Source organism: Taeniopygia guttata, chromosome 7 (genome assembly GCF_048771995.1).
Source record: "Taeniopygia guttata chromosome 7, bTaeGut7.mat, whole genome shotgun sequence".
Taxonomy (NCBI): Eukaryota; Metazoa; Chordata; class Aves; order Passeriformes; family Estrildidae; genus Taeniopygia; species Taeniopygia guttata.
In genome coordinates, this window is record NC_133032.1 from 14,831,977 (window position 1) to 14,847,832 (window position 15,856).

General features: G+C 39.2%; 1 protein-coding gene across 1 annotated transcript in view; it reads right to left on the bottom strand.

Moving 5' to 3' along the window:
- Nucleotides 1-15,442, bottom strand: part of STK39 (serine/threonine kinase 39) — an 82,249-nt gene extending 66,807 nt beyond the window's left edge. The window contains exon 1 of the mRNA XM_012574818.5: nt 15,184-15,442. Coding sequence (XP_012430272.1) covers nt 15,184-15,304 — 121 coding nt within the window. The 5' untranslated portion in view covers nt 15,305-15,442. The remainder of the gene's footprint in view (nt 1-15,183) is intronic.
- Between the last annotated feature and the right edge of the window lie 414 nt (nt 15,443-15,856).

Sequence of the window (15,856 nt, forward strand, 5' to 3'; positions counted from 1 at the left end):
AAGTCTCTTTAAAAAACAGGACTAACTAGTCATGTTTCTGCAGGATGTGGTCACAGACAAATATTGACATGTCCTGTTCTGTCTGCTTACAGAACAAAGCCTTTAAAAATTCCAATAATGTAGGTAATAAAAGAATTAAAGAGATTTTAAAAATGAAATAAGACATCCCAAGGAAGAAACCACCAAGTCAGCACAATTCAGCTAAGGTAAGACTCATATGCATCACTTGAATAAATTTGTCATTCAGTAGACATCAAGACACAAATCTTCTCATTACTTTGACTACACAAACATACATTGAAACTGGAGAAAGAGTATTTTTAGGTATTAAGTATACAGGAAAAAAGACCAATATTTTCCATATGTATCTTTTTCATCTATGTCAGTAGTATTATTTACTTGTAGAAAACAACCAAGATCTTTACTTTTAAACTAGATTTATATACAAAAGCCTCAAAAAAGACAAAAAGAAGAAGCACACAAAGAATTTATTCACCCAATGCCAGGATAAAATCTTAACACTTCCTCAAGTTAAATGACAGCAAATAACACTTCAAAACATTTGGAAAAATTAAACTACAAAAAAAAAAGTGTATTTTTCTCTGTTTTCTTCTCTGACAGAGATGACTTGCAATGGGATGTTCTTTACCACATTACTAAGATGTGCTGACAATGCAAAAAGCTTTTTACGTTTAGAGTAAAGCTAATATACCTAGTTTCTTCTTTCTCCAGCTTTTCTAATTCTCTTCACAATACACTAGTTTGAGAGTAAAGTCAATTTGCGCAGTCTTCTCGGCTGGACCGAGAAAACCTGTTTGAAAAAGCAGTTTCACATACTGAAGCAGGAGCCAGACACTGAGTAGCTATATGCCTCCTTCCTCTTAAAGATGTTCTCTCCTTCTCTGGTTCACAAGGTGAACAAGCAGGGATAAGAGATGAGGAAAACCTGCAGCTTTCACATCTGGTCAAAAGACTCCTTTTGTCTCATCTACTAAACAAGGAGAAGTGTGAAGTGTTCCATAAGAGCAGCTATTAGAGACCAGACTACCTAAATAAGCATTTCAGTTGAGAGGTAGCAGAATACAGAAGTCATGCGCTATCATACAGTGAAACTAAATTGTCACAAGCAACCATTTAGCAAAACAAATTAGGATCACAGAAAATAATTGCACAGAAGAGATTACAGTCAACCATTCCTTGTCAGAAGGTAGGGCTTCTTCAGATACACTGAGCCTTGTGAGTCTTCCAAAACCCTCACAGCAGAGAACGCTAACTACAGCATAACCAAAACATAGACTGGTTTAACATCCAGTCTCTATTTAGGAAACTGATATAATATAATGAAAGCTCAGATTGCATAAACCATGAAGCCTTTACATCCAGTTGTCACCTGCAGAACAAAACAAAAGGATTACCCATGGTCAGACTCAAAAAAAAAACCCCAGCTTTGTAAGAAAAATGGGGGTTTTCCACTACTGGAAAAGTCATTCTGCTACAGACAAGTTGTCTTTGCCAGTTTCAAAAGTTAGCAGTGAAACAATGCAATTTCAGACCACATCAAGATACCTACTACTCCCATTTCACAAGAGACAACAGGTCAGAGTTTTATCTTGTCCTGGTGTTTCTGCTGCCATCCACTCCAGTGCAAGCATGCCCTTACAGCCAACCTGTCCCTTCATGCTACAGACCATGCACTCCCTACCATCCTGTCCTCAGTGCAAGAGTCATTCGAATTGCTTTTAACCATCTGGGTTCACACAATAGAAATCTTCTCAAGAGCTACTACATATGGCCACACTTCTCTTCTGAAAGGATGTAACCTAAAAGCAGTTTTCTGATTTCCACTTTGCACATACTTCACAGAGAGCATATAAAAACTCCACAAATACCTATCTGGGATTTAAGCTTACCTGAACAAGTTCCTTCAAGTTCCTTCCTAAATTTGACATAAAGGTATTTTTCCTCTCTCCTTTTTTTTTTTTTTTTAACATGAATTTAACCTTTGCAGAACTTGACTCAACAAAGAGAAGAAGGATATTTGACATTAACCTTTTAGTATCAACTGCTCTCCACTAGTCAAGTCTCAAAAACACAGTGAGGTGAGATGGTTGGACCATAGCACTGGCATATTGCACATGCTCACATCCTTCATAAAAGGATGTGACACTTCATCTATTCCATTATTGATAAAGGTCTGATACTTTCCACTTCTCATGGCACAGTAACTGTATTCAAAATAGATCACAAACATTTCTTTTCAACTTTCTTCTTCTCCTTGAAAAAAAAAAGCCCATTAGTCCATAATGACTAATCAAGTCTCTCTTTTAGTGGCTCAGTGTTAGTCTCTACAGTATTTCAGCACAAACCTCTTTTAAAGGTCTCTGAAGTTTAGGCCACTCTAACAAAAGAGACCTTCCCCAGTACTACATTGGTTGTAATTTCTGAAGAGGAGGATGAAACTTGTTGATAATTGTAAGTTTTCTTGTTGATTAGGTATCTGAAGGGCTAGAGAACAGTTGCAATTGGAGAAGACTAAATATCTTATCTCAGAATCTATGAAGTCTTATATACCAACCTATGCCTCCTGCATTTTTGTACACTTCTTCTTCTGTACACTTCTGGCCTACAGAAACCACCTGTCAATATTTAATCTCCCATGACATCCTAGTTCTGAAAAAGAGCTCCCTAAGTAATACTTAAATGTAACTCCTACACAGTGTGACTGCAGGATTCCTTTTGCATGGATCAGAATGCATTTGTGCACAAAAACTGTGCACAAATCTAGATTAGGTTCCTACTCATGAATGCATGTGGAGCTTTTTTAATGTAATATACAAAGCATCTGTACTTATATACAAGCTTGGAAAGCTATGCTGTATGTGCTGTATGTTGCACGCAATATTGTGTAGCATATTTCCAGCATTACTAAATGTGTTATGAAACCAATCATACCTTCAAAATATTCCATAGCAGCACTGGACTGAACTAGTCTCTTCAGTTTCGAAAGAATTAATTATGTTGGAGGCAAAGCAATACTTTTGGTTAACAAACAGAGAACATAGAATATTTAATTCCTTTTGGTTTCTAGATTTTACCCCACAATATTCTGGACAACTTTCAGTATTACTCACTTTCGTATTACTTCCACTGATTAAAATAAGTTATAAATCAGCCAGGTAAAGCTTACACCTCCATACTGAACTCTAAATCTTTCTGAAACTTAGCTTCTTGACAAAAAATGAGTCATTATTTCCCTTTACATCTTCACATGACAAATACTTGAGTTCTTAAGAACCTCGCAGTAATCATGTAAGTACAATTTACTAACAATTCCTGCCCACTTTGAGTTCTGAATTCATGCTGGGATCAAATCTCTCTCCTTATAGCTCACTTTGATACTACTTTACTTATCTTAGCAATTATGACATAATTCACTTAATACACTGTTACATTAACTCAATGCCCACATATAGAACTGCTACTTCTGCATTTTCAACATTCAACAACTGATCACTTTAATTCCTCAATTAATTTGTTTTGCAGTTGGACATTTAAAAACATCACTAATATAGCTATAGAACCACTAGGTTACTCAATTGTTGTATTTACCTTTTTGTGGGAAGTTAGCTTACACAAAATTTGAGATCCAGCTTATCCCATTCTACTTTTTAAAAGCTCATTGCATAAACAATCCAGAAAAATCTATCCAAATATGCTATACAGATACCCCAGTGATTGCAGAGAAGTCATAAATAGCCTAAATGTTGATGTCAAAATGATTATGCATTATAGAAAAGTTCTACGCAAGTGTTAAGACAATCTGTGCTAAGATAAAGCACGTTTCAGTATTAACAAGATCTCATATCCTCCATGCAGAAGAAAAAAGGCAGGGGTATTCACAATCAGCAGTAAACCCCACATGCATGAAAACAGACATGGAAGAAAAATACCTAGCTTTCTGAGATATTCTCTTTATTTTCTCACTAAAATAGTAAAAGAACTGGTTATAACAGATGTTTTGCATAGATAAATTACAAAAAATATTTTGAGGTTTGCTGTGATATAGCTCCCTGTCAAATCTGCAGAACAGAATAAAATTTTCTGCCAAAAGCACATAAAATAGAACTACTTTCTTGGACACAGAGGGCTGTAGCATCAGCATACAGAAAATAAGTGTCAATCACAAACTAATTAAGGAAATATGACAAATTGGAACTGTACAAGAAAGTAGAGAAGCTCTACCAATGATCTGGAAATACAAGTCTTACTTCCCTCCATCAGAGAGCTCAGACACACTGAATTGCAGGATCTCTCCTGAAACATCTTTCTTATCTGAAGAGTAATCAGCTATCGCCACCAGCCATGGTTAAAAGAATTTTAGAGTTCTACCGTCACTGACAAAGGTATTTAAGAAATCTGTGGCTAGAAAGCGAAACCAGATATATTTACATCTGACACAGGTTTTTTTTTAATAGTGACTGTGTTCAGCTTTAAAATGAAATATCAGCCCAAGTGATGGCTGTTTGATTTCAGACACTTTCTTGTTAAGGAGATTTCTGCCTAGAGCCATGCAGAGCTCAGCACTTGTCAGCTTGATACAACGCCATCAACACACAAAGATTAGACTGAAACGTCCAAGGATGACCATTTACTATGTTTGGGGTATTCGAGTAAACCTGACATGGACATGTCAGCATCACTGCTGCTAAGGTAAACCTAAACAAAAGTAGTCCACTATCAGTGGGTGTTATTTTCTCCCTGACTTGTCCTTTAAAATAGGCAAGTCATCTAAATAAAGTTGAAAGGGAACTGTCTAGGGAAACCCCCTATTATAAACATTACTCAAGATTAAATTCCTTTTGCTCTGCTCCACATCTCAGATATCTTCATAAGAAGTTTTATTTATACGTGAGAAATGTTTATATTAAAAAAAATCACAATCCACAAGACTTTAGAGCTATCAGAATTGGAATTTGTCTTGTGGCTGGCATAAGTAACACCACTTTATAAGGCAAGCAGAAATTCTCTGTGACTGAACAGGTCACATATTCATTCCTCCCCCCATATTCCCCGCCACTGAAGGTCCTGTGAACCAAGCAGACAAACCAAACAGATTTCTCCTTCTTCTCCCTTCCAGATTCCTGGGAATCACTGTGATTAGTTCCTTCTGTACCAGCACTGAACATCCCAGGTCCAGTGCTGGTGATGAACTTGTCACTGGGAAGTACAACAACATAGGGAAGACTAGAACTGCCCTAACATCAAGCACTTACAAGTCCTGAGTAAGGAACTTAGACTCAATCTGCTGGTGGAGAGTGCGACCCTGGACCCTTGTGGCCAGAGATGCTTCCATCATCATCTGCTACCTCTGAGGACTGACTCATATCTTCCATATCATCTTCCAGTCTAGATTATGATGTTATATTGGCACATCAAACAATGCATTGGGGTTTGACCCAATCTGCAGAGGGTTCCAGTGATTGGAAACAGTAAGCTAAATTATATTACAAATTCTATTATACTTAGTTGATAAGAAATCTTAAGTTAGGATGTAATCAATAAGAAATCTTCAGTTGTCATATTTCAAGTTCTCTATTATGCTACTTATAAATTGTTCCAAACAGATTCTGTTTGTTGAAATCCTGTGCCACTCTAGTCATAATTTTTGTATTATAGTAAACATAATATCTGGTTAATAAAATAAAACTTAAATTTTAATTTTTTGGTAAATTGGCAAAATTATTCTGCTTACATGTGCTAAAAAAGAAGGGTATGGGGGGAACAACCAATACACAAAAACTACTTAATAAATTCAATTGAACCTAAACCAAACAAGCAAATTAGCTAAAAATATGTAGTTCTGATCCAAAAAAACACTGAATCTCTTGTAAAATATGCTACTTAAAACATATAATACATTAATGGGCAGCAAATGTGAAATGCAAGTAAAGTATCTCTGCTCCAGTTTGCAAAGTTTATGCTTTGCTCAGAAGTTCCATGGCTTTCGGGTCTGCTTGAGGTGTCTTAGAACCACTTTATCCACCTGGTCTGCTCACACTCCCTTCACTATCATGTTTCCAAAGCTGTGATTATGAAGTAAAACAAAGTATAGCATTTTAAGAGCTTAATGAACCCAAAGGTATGGTGAAAAGTCTGGAATGATCTTTCAATCACATTATTTTCCATATGAACTGCCATATTAAAAAGAAAAAAGTGAAACATGTTATGTATAAGAGCAAAATAAACTATGCTCTGTTTCAATACTAATTTTACTACAATTTACAGCATTTGCAGAGCAGGAATTAGGAATTCAATACCACCAAGAAACAACAAGTATCACATCACACAGCAAAGAGGGTGTTTAGCTGTACTCGCCTAACGAATACCTAAAATGCCTTCACTTTCATATCAGCATATAAAGGTAACTTGTGAATTCACCAAACTTCAGGACTAGAAAATACACATGCCATTGAACAATGAGTAACTTTACATGTAACAGTTCATTATTTGAAGAGATTTGAAGGAATACTTTTCTTTGGGCATAATGAAAAAAAACTAGCTGTAAACCAAGCTCAAAGGACAGAGCAGGAGAAGAAGAGCACTGAGGCACATGAGACCTTCTCCAGTTATAGATAAACTGGAAATATTGAGGAAAACTTTTTTTTTTACAAAAATGTTGTTTTGTAACCAGGCCTACCCTGGCTTCCTTCAAAATGAAAAAGAATCCAACTTCACTCACACTTCAAAGTTATGAGGGAAGAAGAAACAAAAAGTAGCAGCCAAAGAGCAGCTCTTTGGCCCCTGCTACCGCTGCTCCTGATGGACACACCATGCTGGGGCTGCCATGGGATAAGGACAAATGTGGGTGTACAGTACTCCACACAAATGTATCCAATACATCCATATTCATTCTGCGTTTTCAGTGGGTGTTAAAGCATGAAAAAGAGAAAAGGATACAACTTGATTAAGAATTTATAGATTTTATCTGCCATGTTATTATCCATTCATCCTCACTTGAAAAGAAACATGGATTCTGGTAATTTTGTTCTCACTGTTGTTTCATCATAAATATAGAAACCATTATTTAATATGCATACAACTCTAAAAAAATAGAAGGGAAAACCCACACTGAAAATGTCTGTGTATAACTATGGGAAAACCTGATATCTGGTATTCACTGTGGAACCAAAAGTTACTTTACTAGGGTACCATTAGGACTCCACAGAACTCTCTTATAAAAATAGGGAAAATTGAGATTTGCTATGCTGCGTCAGGTCTCCTGCCTAGAAAAAAAGCTGTTAAAAAAGAATTACTATTCATTTCTGAAGCAGCACTATAAACAAATTCTGGTGTTGATTTAGTCAGCATATTTTATTGTTTCTCATTTAGTTTGAAAGTAAACACTTGGAACAATTCTAATACCATGAATGCAGTATTTTCCAAGTATTCCGGATGTCATCACACAGTGCATCATTCTCTTTCGAGAACGAAAAACAGCAATCTACCAAAACAAAGGCATTATTGCTACAGTAGTGTCATAAAGATCTCTGATTAATACAGCAGTTTTGAACTACGAATCTTCAGCTAGTTCACCCCAACAAAATGTGCCTCCTAGAATTTGAGTCTACTGTGACCACACACTACAAGCAGAAAACGTACCTATTTCTCATATATTGCTTCTCATGAAACAGTGGAAGAGTTGGAGCAATATTAATACTATCATATAATTAAATTTTCATTAGGCGATTCTAATCTAATTCTAATGAGGTTCCTATTATTAGTCTGAAGTGGCTTAGAGTCTGGAAGTACAAGACACTAAGAGGCATAAATTATCAGCTTAAATTCAGTCCCTGTAATAAAATGTCTTCCAAGCAAGAAAGTGAGAAGGAAAAAGAGACTTCACTATTAAATGGCTATGCTTCTGAGTCTGAGTATGTTGCTTCTCAGAGTCTAAAGCAATAGCTCAAGTTTATGCTCTTGTTCATATTACGCCTAAAAGACAGAAACCACAATTAACAAATAGACCGTATTTTCTGGTCAGTTAAATTAACTATTTTTGTACCAGTACCCCGAACCAGGTATACTTGGCACATAGACATTCAATACGGATCTTGACTTTCAAGACCTTTAAGTACACAATTCTTCTGAAAGGATGATAAGGAGCACAAAAAAGCTCCAAATTTTCAGTCTGCTTCCAATTCTAATTTCTCTAAGTGCAGAAGCACAGCTCAAAAGCTATGTAATGATTATATTACATCAGCCTATAGGACTTTGTCAAGTTTCGTCTATATTTAACTTACAATCAAAATACCTCAGAGGAATAATTAGGCTAATAAAATAATTCAGAAATTGTTATTTGTAAAGACAAAGGATTAATGGAGACAGCTAATTTATCATACTGAAGTTTCACTTCTTACAAGGAAAAAGAAACATTTTAGAGAGAATTCTTTTCTCAACACTTTTTCACCTTACCAGTCTCACCTCATTCTGCCTGATAATGTTCTTACACTCACAAGCTTCAACCATGAAACCCTTGTGCACATCCAAAGACCTTCAAACTTAGTAAGAAAAACTAAAAACTAGTAGAGCTGTGAAGATGTGTTATCCCACTGGAAAGGTTGTGCTGTAAAAGGCAGAAATAAGGAAAAATCCACTCATCCAATACAGCTCATTCTTTATTTACACAGGGTAAGTAGTATCAACATATATTAAGTATGATTTTTTTGGGGTGGGAGGAAACTCACTTTTAATTCTGGGCACCAGAAAATATCCTAGTGACATATCTGCTTTCCAAGTGCTGCAAGCATAGTGCTCCTCTGCAACCCCTGCCCAGCAGTATCCCAGTGACTTCAGCAAACCCAAGAAGTTAACAAGAGTAGCTAACTTGATTGTAAGGGCCCATTCTTTAAACATCAAGAATTACTATTATTACTGGGGAAAAAAAAAGCGTCTCTATCAACTGCTGCCTTACAGTTTCAAACTATTTTGGAAGGTCAAATGGGGGAAGAGAAAGAGAGCACCAAGGCAGTGAACATAAGAATTAAATATGACCTAGACAAGTAGCCACTATATGATCCATCCACATCTCCTCTGCATGGAGAGCTAACTGTTTGTTCTCCTCAAGCCAATCAGAACACATGTGGGTTTTTTTCCAGTTAACAAAGAGAAGCTCCATTTGACAAACAGATTCTAGAAAAAAAACCAACTGGTCAAGGACCTAAGAGAAAGTGATTCTTCATTAAAAGAAAAAAAGTAAAGCAGTTCTTAAGTTGTTTCAGAACAACATGTGTCCCAGTCTAAAATAGCTTTGCCAGATCTGAACTCAGCCCCTGCCATCAAAGCACAGTGCTGGTTACAAGAAGTAATTCTACTTGGAAGATGCAAAGCCTTTCTTTTGTAACACTTAGCAAGGGGCAAAATCATGCAATCTCTTCAATTTTCTACACGCTCACCAGTAGAGCGTTTCCTAACACTCAAGGAAATCCTGTGGAGCCAGGACTTTGCAGGCTCCAGAGGCTTTGGGCCTTAATGGTAAGAAGAACTTGGAAGGAAGGGAAAGAGAAAGTATAGGGAGAAGAGAGCAACCGATAGGGAAGTAGGCAGATGGGAAGAGCAGGAAAGCATATTTTCTATAAATTATCATTACACAGCACCAGCCAACTGCCTGATGTGTTGATCTATGTTCCTTTACCCTTACAGTAAACAAGGTTAATATCCTTCCAATCAAAAGAAGCTTTTTTTTTTTACAATTTACATTAATTTTGTTTTAAAATTCACTAGATTATAAAAATGTTCGAACATTGAATCACTTAAAGTTTTACTTCTATCGAACCAATGAAAACTACAGCTATGTACAGCCATGTCTCCAATCTCAGTATTTCTAATGCACTTCCATTAAAAAAAAAAAAAAAAAAAAAAAAAAGAGCCAAGACAGGTCCCTTCCCCAACACTACCACGTGGTGACAAAGCAAATCATTAACAACTTTGAGCTCTGCACAGCCTCATTAGCTGCACAGCACTGTGAATGTTCCACAAGGTGTTTTTAAATTGCACCATGACCACCTTTACCTTGGCAACTGAATTAAAAGCCACTTCTTATTAAAATACTAAATGGGGATTTAATATTTCCACCGTTTCTACAGATGGCTATTAGAAGACAGAAAATATCAACCAATTATTTCCCAAAATGTAAAATTTAATTTACAAAATTAAACTCTTCCTGCCAAGCTGCAATTGTATTAAGTTACAATTAATATTACAAAGGCTGTATTTAATATGTGCATGTAAAATATGCTTAGGCTGCTGTAGTAACTTCTAAGATTTATTGGTAAGGAATAGAATTTACTTTGGAGCAGAATTAAGGCAGACATTTTTTCTTTTTACAAAATGTTTTGGTAATAGACATTAGGTAGCATTAAGTATTACTTATCAAATTATGCAGATTCTCATGCAAGAATTATGGAGGTTTTGCAAGAGCAAATACAAAATTTTTCCATAGCTTTAGTTGTCAGTGTAGTATTTCATTCAGTACAGTGTGATTTACTGTACAGCACATACATGAAAATTACTGCAAAGGAAAGACCTTCAAATGTTAAAAAAAATCCTGATTCAGCACAGGAATAAGAAATTTTGGGAAATGTGAACGAGACATGAGTGTCTGATTAACAGAAGAACAACACATAACTTTATTTCACCTCTAAATATAGAGGCTTTTCAAAACAGAGTACAGCACTACCAACATGAGTTCCTGAAGGCCATAAACAATCAAAGATCTCTGATAATACCAAATATAGGGGAGTCTATTCTCTGTCAACCAAAGAGCCATTAGCAATACATGCAGCAGGGGAGGAAAAAAAAGTAAATAACATACCCTGAAAACACAACCAAGGACCCCAGAGCCATTAACCAAGAGCGGTTCTCAGGCTGCTTATAACAAGGACCATAAAATCAGCAGAACACTCTCACATAGTAACTTGTTCTACTCAAAATCCCAACACACTTGACTTAGCAACACTGCATCTTATGAGGCAACAAACCACAAGATATTTTTTAACTCAAAGTTAGAAAAAAAAAATAGACAAACACACAAGTTCAACTAAGGTAACTTTTTAATGATTTGCAGCCAATATAGATAATCCGTCTCATAAAAGTAACCCTTTATTTCAATCTAATTCTGGCTGTTTCCCAGCCAAAATAATTTTCCAAGTCAGTTGCAGCAGAAGAGAAAAATATAATTTTATAATGGAAACTAGTACTCAACTTAATCACAAGATAATCCACTGCTTCTCCATAGCAGAATCCACCCTCCATCAATTCAGGATGGCAATAAGTTACATCTGGCAGAGAAGCATCAACTCCAAAGTAGTTTTCCAAAAAAAAAGTCGAAGCAACTTGATCATACCTATACAAAAAAATAAAACAAAAAAAAACTGACCAAGATTTAATGCTGCTAATGCTGCGTTGTCTCATCCACATGATGTAGGGATCATTACAATTTAAAAAACTGAGAACTGAATAAAGTGTTAATATGGATTATCATTTAAATGCTTGTTCTTTGAATATTTATATTGCTTCAGAGGAAAAAAAGGTCATATGTACACGACAAATTCAAATAAATCTATTTCAGTTATTTTATTCTGAATACTTGGTTATAAACCCAAACTGCTTAAGAACGCCTCTCAGTGTTGCTTTTTTAATCCAAGTCATATTCATCTTAAAAAAAAAAAGACAAAAAGCAACAAAATTCTCTCCACACATATTAAAATCCACTGAGCATTTTAATGCATTTAACTTAAAAGAGATCTCCCAGGTCTTCACCAATTTAAATCTGGCTCTACCTTAATAGCAATTACAGTTCTTATCTCTGTAACTACTGCCAGAAGGTTGGTTGGATCCTCCTTTCCTAATAATTAGGAATCCCCGTTAGACGGGTTTCTAAGTGCTTTTATATATGGACAGCCTGTTTTAATCTGAATAAATGTAAAAGTTTTCACTTTGCACTATACATTTACAGAGAGCAGAGTGTTTTCTCCCACTGCAGAAAATATAAGCATCTAGGCATTAATTGGAAGAGTCTCTTCCTTGCATCAAACCTATCAATCACAAAGCCATGCAGCAAGTCAAACAGGGAATCTGATCCTGCAGAAAACTGACCCGGCAGAAGAACTAGTTCGCTGTCAGATCAATGTGATCCTTTCAGCAGCTGCCTGTTAGAGCAGATTAAATGCATCATGAAACTGCATACAAAGAGTTTACAGAGAACTGGCCAGCCACATAAAAAATAAAGCAGACTTGGAATAACATCTCATAAGAAGCACTCCTTAAAGCTAGCATTTTCTCAGCAGACACTTGAATCTCCCAGCCATCCTGAAGAATACAACAGACAAAAAATGAAAAAAAAAAAAAAAAAGGTTTTCATTGGAAATCCATATCATGTGGCATTGGTTTTCAACATAGCATGTGGCTAGACACAGATGCACAATAAGAAGCGTTCATGTTCTCACAGAGAAGAAGAATAGAACTACTCCAACTGCAAAATCCAAGGGATGGAGATGGCCCACGAGACTAACAATTATTTTAATTTCATAATCCCCACCAAAACTTTTAAACATTCCTAAAACAGCTATTCCTGCATCTCTGCTTTAGTTACCAAAGGCTCTAAATTCTGTTCTGTCAGGAAGCATTGTGATAAACCATTATGGTGTATCTTTCCTCCTGCAAAGTCCAGAATGGTGCTTCACTGCATCATTTTTTTCTCATTTAACTGGGAAAGGGCTGTTGTAACTGAACTCAACTGACATTATGCAGCTCCTCAGGGAGAAGTATGTGGAGCTTTGCAGAGGTGATCAGCTCTGCTTCAGCAAGAGGTAACTACTCCTGTTCACAACACAATTAACCCTGGCATAGCACATGCAAAGGGTTGCTGCTGAGTTCAGACTGTGTCATTCTCTCCTCCCTCAGATATAAAAAATATTCTTTAAGAGTCCCTTACCATATTCATTAAAACAAACTATATTCATCCTACAGCTCCAAAATTATGTTAGCATGTGGTCAAACACATGGAATTTACAGGGGCCTTGGCTGGGTTTTTTTCAAAAAGTAGGGTGGGGCATATTCAGTTGGGGTTTTTTACTATTTTTAATAGTATCCAGACTAAATTTAATCTCATAGTGAGTCTCCTGTAAACTAAGAGAACAAATAGAAGGTGTTAATGAAAAAAGACATGTTTGACTAAGCACAAGATTTTTTAGTTAAGTGGTACAAAATAAATCTCAGCAACTTTCAAAGACAGTCATGGAGGAAACCTAAGTTTAGTGAAATTAGAGCAGGCAAGTTCAGTGTGTCCAAGAATCTGATTCAATATACCCCGACCTCAATTTACTAAGCATTCAGTTAAATAATATCAATATTTAGGAGCACACACAGATAACTAGCAAAAAAGTTTCTCTACAGCTCAGTATCTGCTCAGCATGCGATTTAACATCCACTTGTTCAATGGATGTATATAAATATATATTAGTTAGGATTACAGTATACATATCAAAGGATACTAGCTTTTAGGTGGAAAGCATAAAGTGGAAAGGAGTTTTTAAAGGAAATTCTCATACAGGCATTCTACAGGTACTGTAACAGAAAAAAAAAATATTTAAGTAACTCATATGACTCATATTACACCCTAGACAAGGATTAATCCAAGACCTTTGAGGCCTTTTTCACCTTAGAAAAGGGATCTTCTGCTCAGCAAAGACACACCTTTATGCTAGTAGAATCACTTCCACTTGGCTAACTTTGATCCATTCCCCAGACTGAGGAAGACAGTCCTCTGTCCAGTAAACCCATACTTTTGGGGGGCCTCCACAGGCAACACCTGCTCAATACCGAACGAAATCAGCCATCTCCAGGAACCTGAACACCTGAACCCTCATCCCTCCTATTCACAGCCTGGAAGTACAAACAGAAACACAAAGGTACCACCTGGGTCAACAAAAAGCCATCCCTTTTTAACGAAGAAGTGCCTTTCTCAACTATTTTGTTTCTGGCTGTGAAAAATAAAAAAGCTTAATGACAAAGCTGAGTACACACAACTTCCAAATCAATAACATGCAGTTCTGGGTGTCATCAGCCTGACAACAATTAGCAATTAGTGTAAACTGAAGACAACCAACAGCAGGCAAGTCACCGGGACTTTTCTCACTTAAGTGGCCTTATTTGTAAGAAACAGCAATCAGAGCTGGTCTTTGCCATCTGCAGTATTTGCTAGAAGTTTAAAATGTCGCATACAAATACAAGCAAGTTTTCCCAAAGTAGATCATTAGCAGCAAGCAGCACCTCCGGCAAGAAATGAAAAACTTTCCATCGCACGTACTTTCAACAACAGTTAGCATTCACAAAGTAAAATTCAAAATAACCTTATCCAAATAAAGGGAACGCAGGCTGAACACATCTGATCTGCATTAGTTGGCTACCTGAACAAAGTGCTGAAGCACACAGCCAAGCAAGTCCCTTTTCTACAGGGACATGGGAGGGGACCAGCAGACGGGTTAAACTTCACATGGCAAACCGGGTCAAAAGCAGGTTGGCCGGGGTGAAAATGAAGCTGTAATCCCCCGCTAGCCTTACGTGCCACCGACGGGGCACAAGGAGATATGAACAAGATGAAATGGTAAGGGAGAAGAGGAAACAGTTTAAATATGTATATACGTATATATACTGATTAAGAGAGAGTCATCACGTGAGCAGCAGATCTACGGGTGAGATCTACCTCCCCCATGAAAGCGCCGGAAAAAATGCAGAGTAATCTGAGCGGATGCACGCACATGTGCGCATCCACGGACACACACACCGTAGACACACAAAGCACACAGAGCGCATCTGCGGAGTTGCCGGGGTCCCAGCGCAAACCCGCAGGTCAAGGCTGGAGTGACGATGCACCGCAGGACAGCGGCACCTCCGCCGAGCCGCACCGGGCGGGGCACGGCGGGTTCCAGCAGGAGCCGCCGCCCCCGGGGCCGCCCGCTGCCGGGCGGATAAAGTTTGCAGCAGCCGCCGCTGCAGTGCCGGGTGCGTCCGCCGCAGTGAGCGAGCCCTGCCTGCGGGAGAGCGAGCGCCGGTAGGCCCGGAGCCGGCCGCGGCATCCCTGCCTTCCTTCCCACCTCCGCCCCGCCGCGCCCCCGCTCCACTGACCGATCACCTCCTGCAGCTCGTAGGCGTCCCTGCAGATGGGCCAGCCTGCGGCCGGGGCGGCGGGCGCGGGCGCCGGCTGGGGCTGCTGGACGTGGACCGGCGACTCGCCCTGCTCCGCCATGATGCTGCCGGGGCGCCCAGGCACCCGACAACCTTCTCCAAACTTCCCCTCCAGCAACACCTTTCAGCCGCGCTCTGCCTCCCGCCCGCCCTGCCCGCGCAGCCGGCCGCCCGCCCGGCGGAGGGAGGAGGCAGGGCACCGAGGGGGAGGAGGCAGAGGCGGGCGTCGCCGCCGGCCCCGGCCGCTCGCCCAGCGCCGCTGCGGAGAGATGGAGCCCAGCGCGGAGCCTGGGCCCGCGGCCCCGGGCGGCGTCGGTGCGGCGCCGGCAGAGCGAGGCGGTGCCCCCGGGCGCGCCCCGCCCGAGGGAGAAGCGGCCCCGCGCACCCCGCCGCTCGCCGCCTTCCCCTCGTAACCTACCTCCGTGCCTGCCGGCGGCAGCTCTGGCCATCGCCCTTCCCCGCTCATCCCGCGGCTCGCTGGGATGCTCTGTGCGTCTGGAAGCGCCGCGAGGTCCTGCACAGGGCGGCGGGCTGAGCGTGTGCAGGCCACGGCCCTGCCGGAGCACTGCCGGACCCCGCCGGGGCCAGCGCGGGACGGGCAGGACCGCAGGGA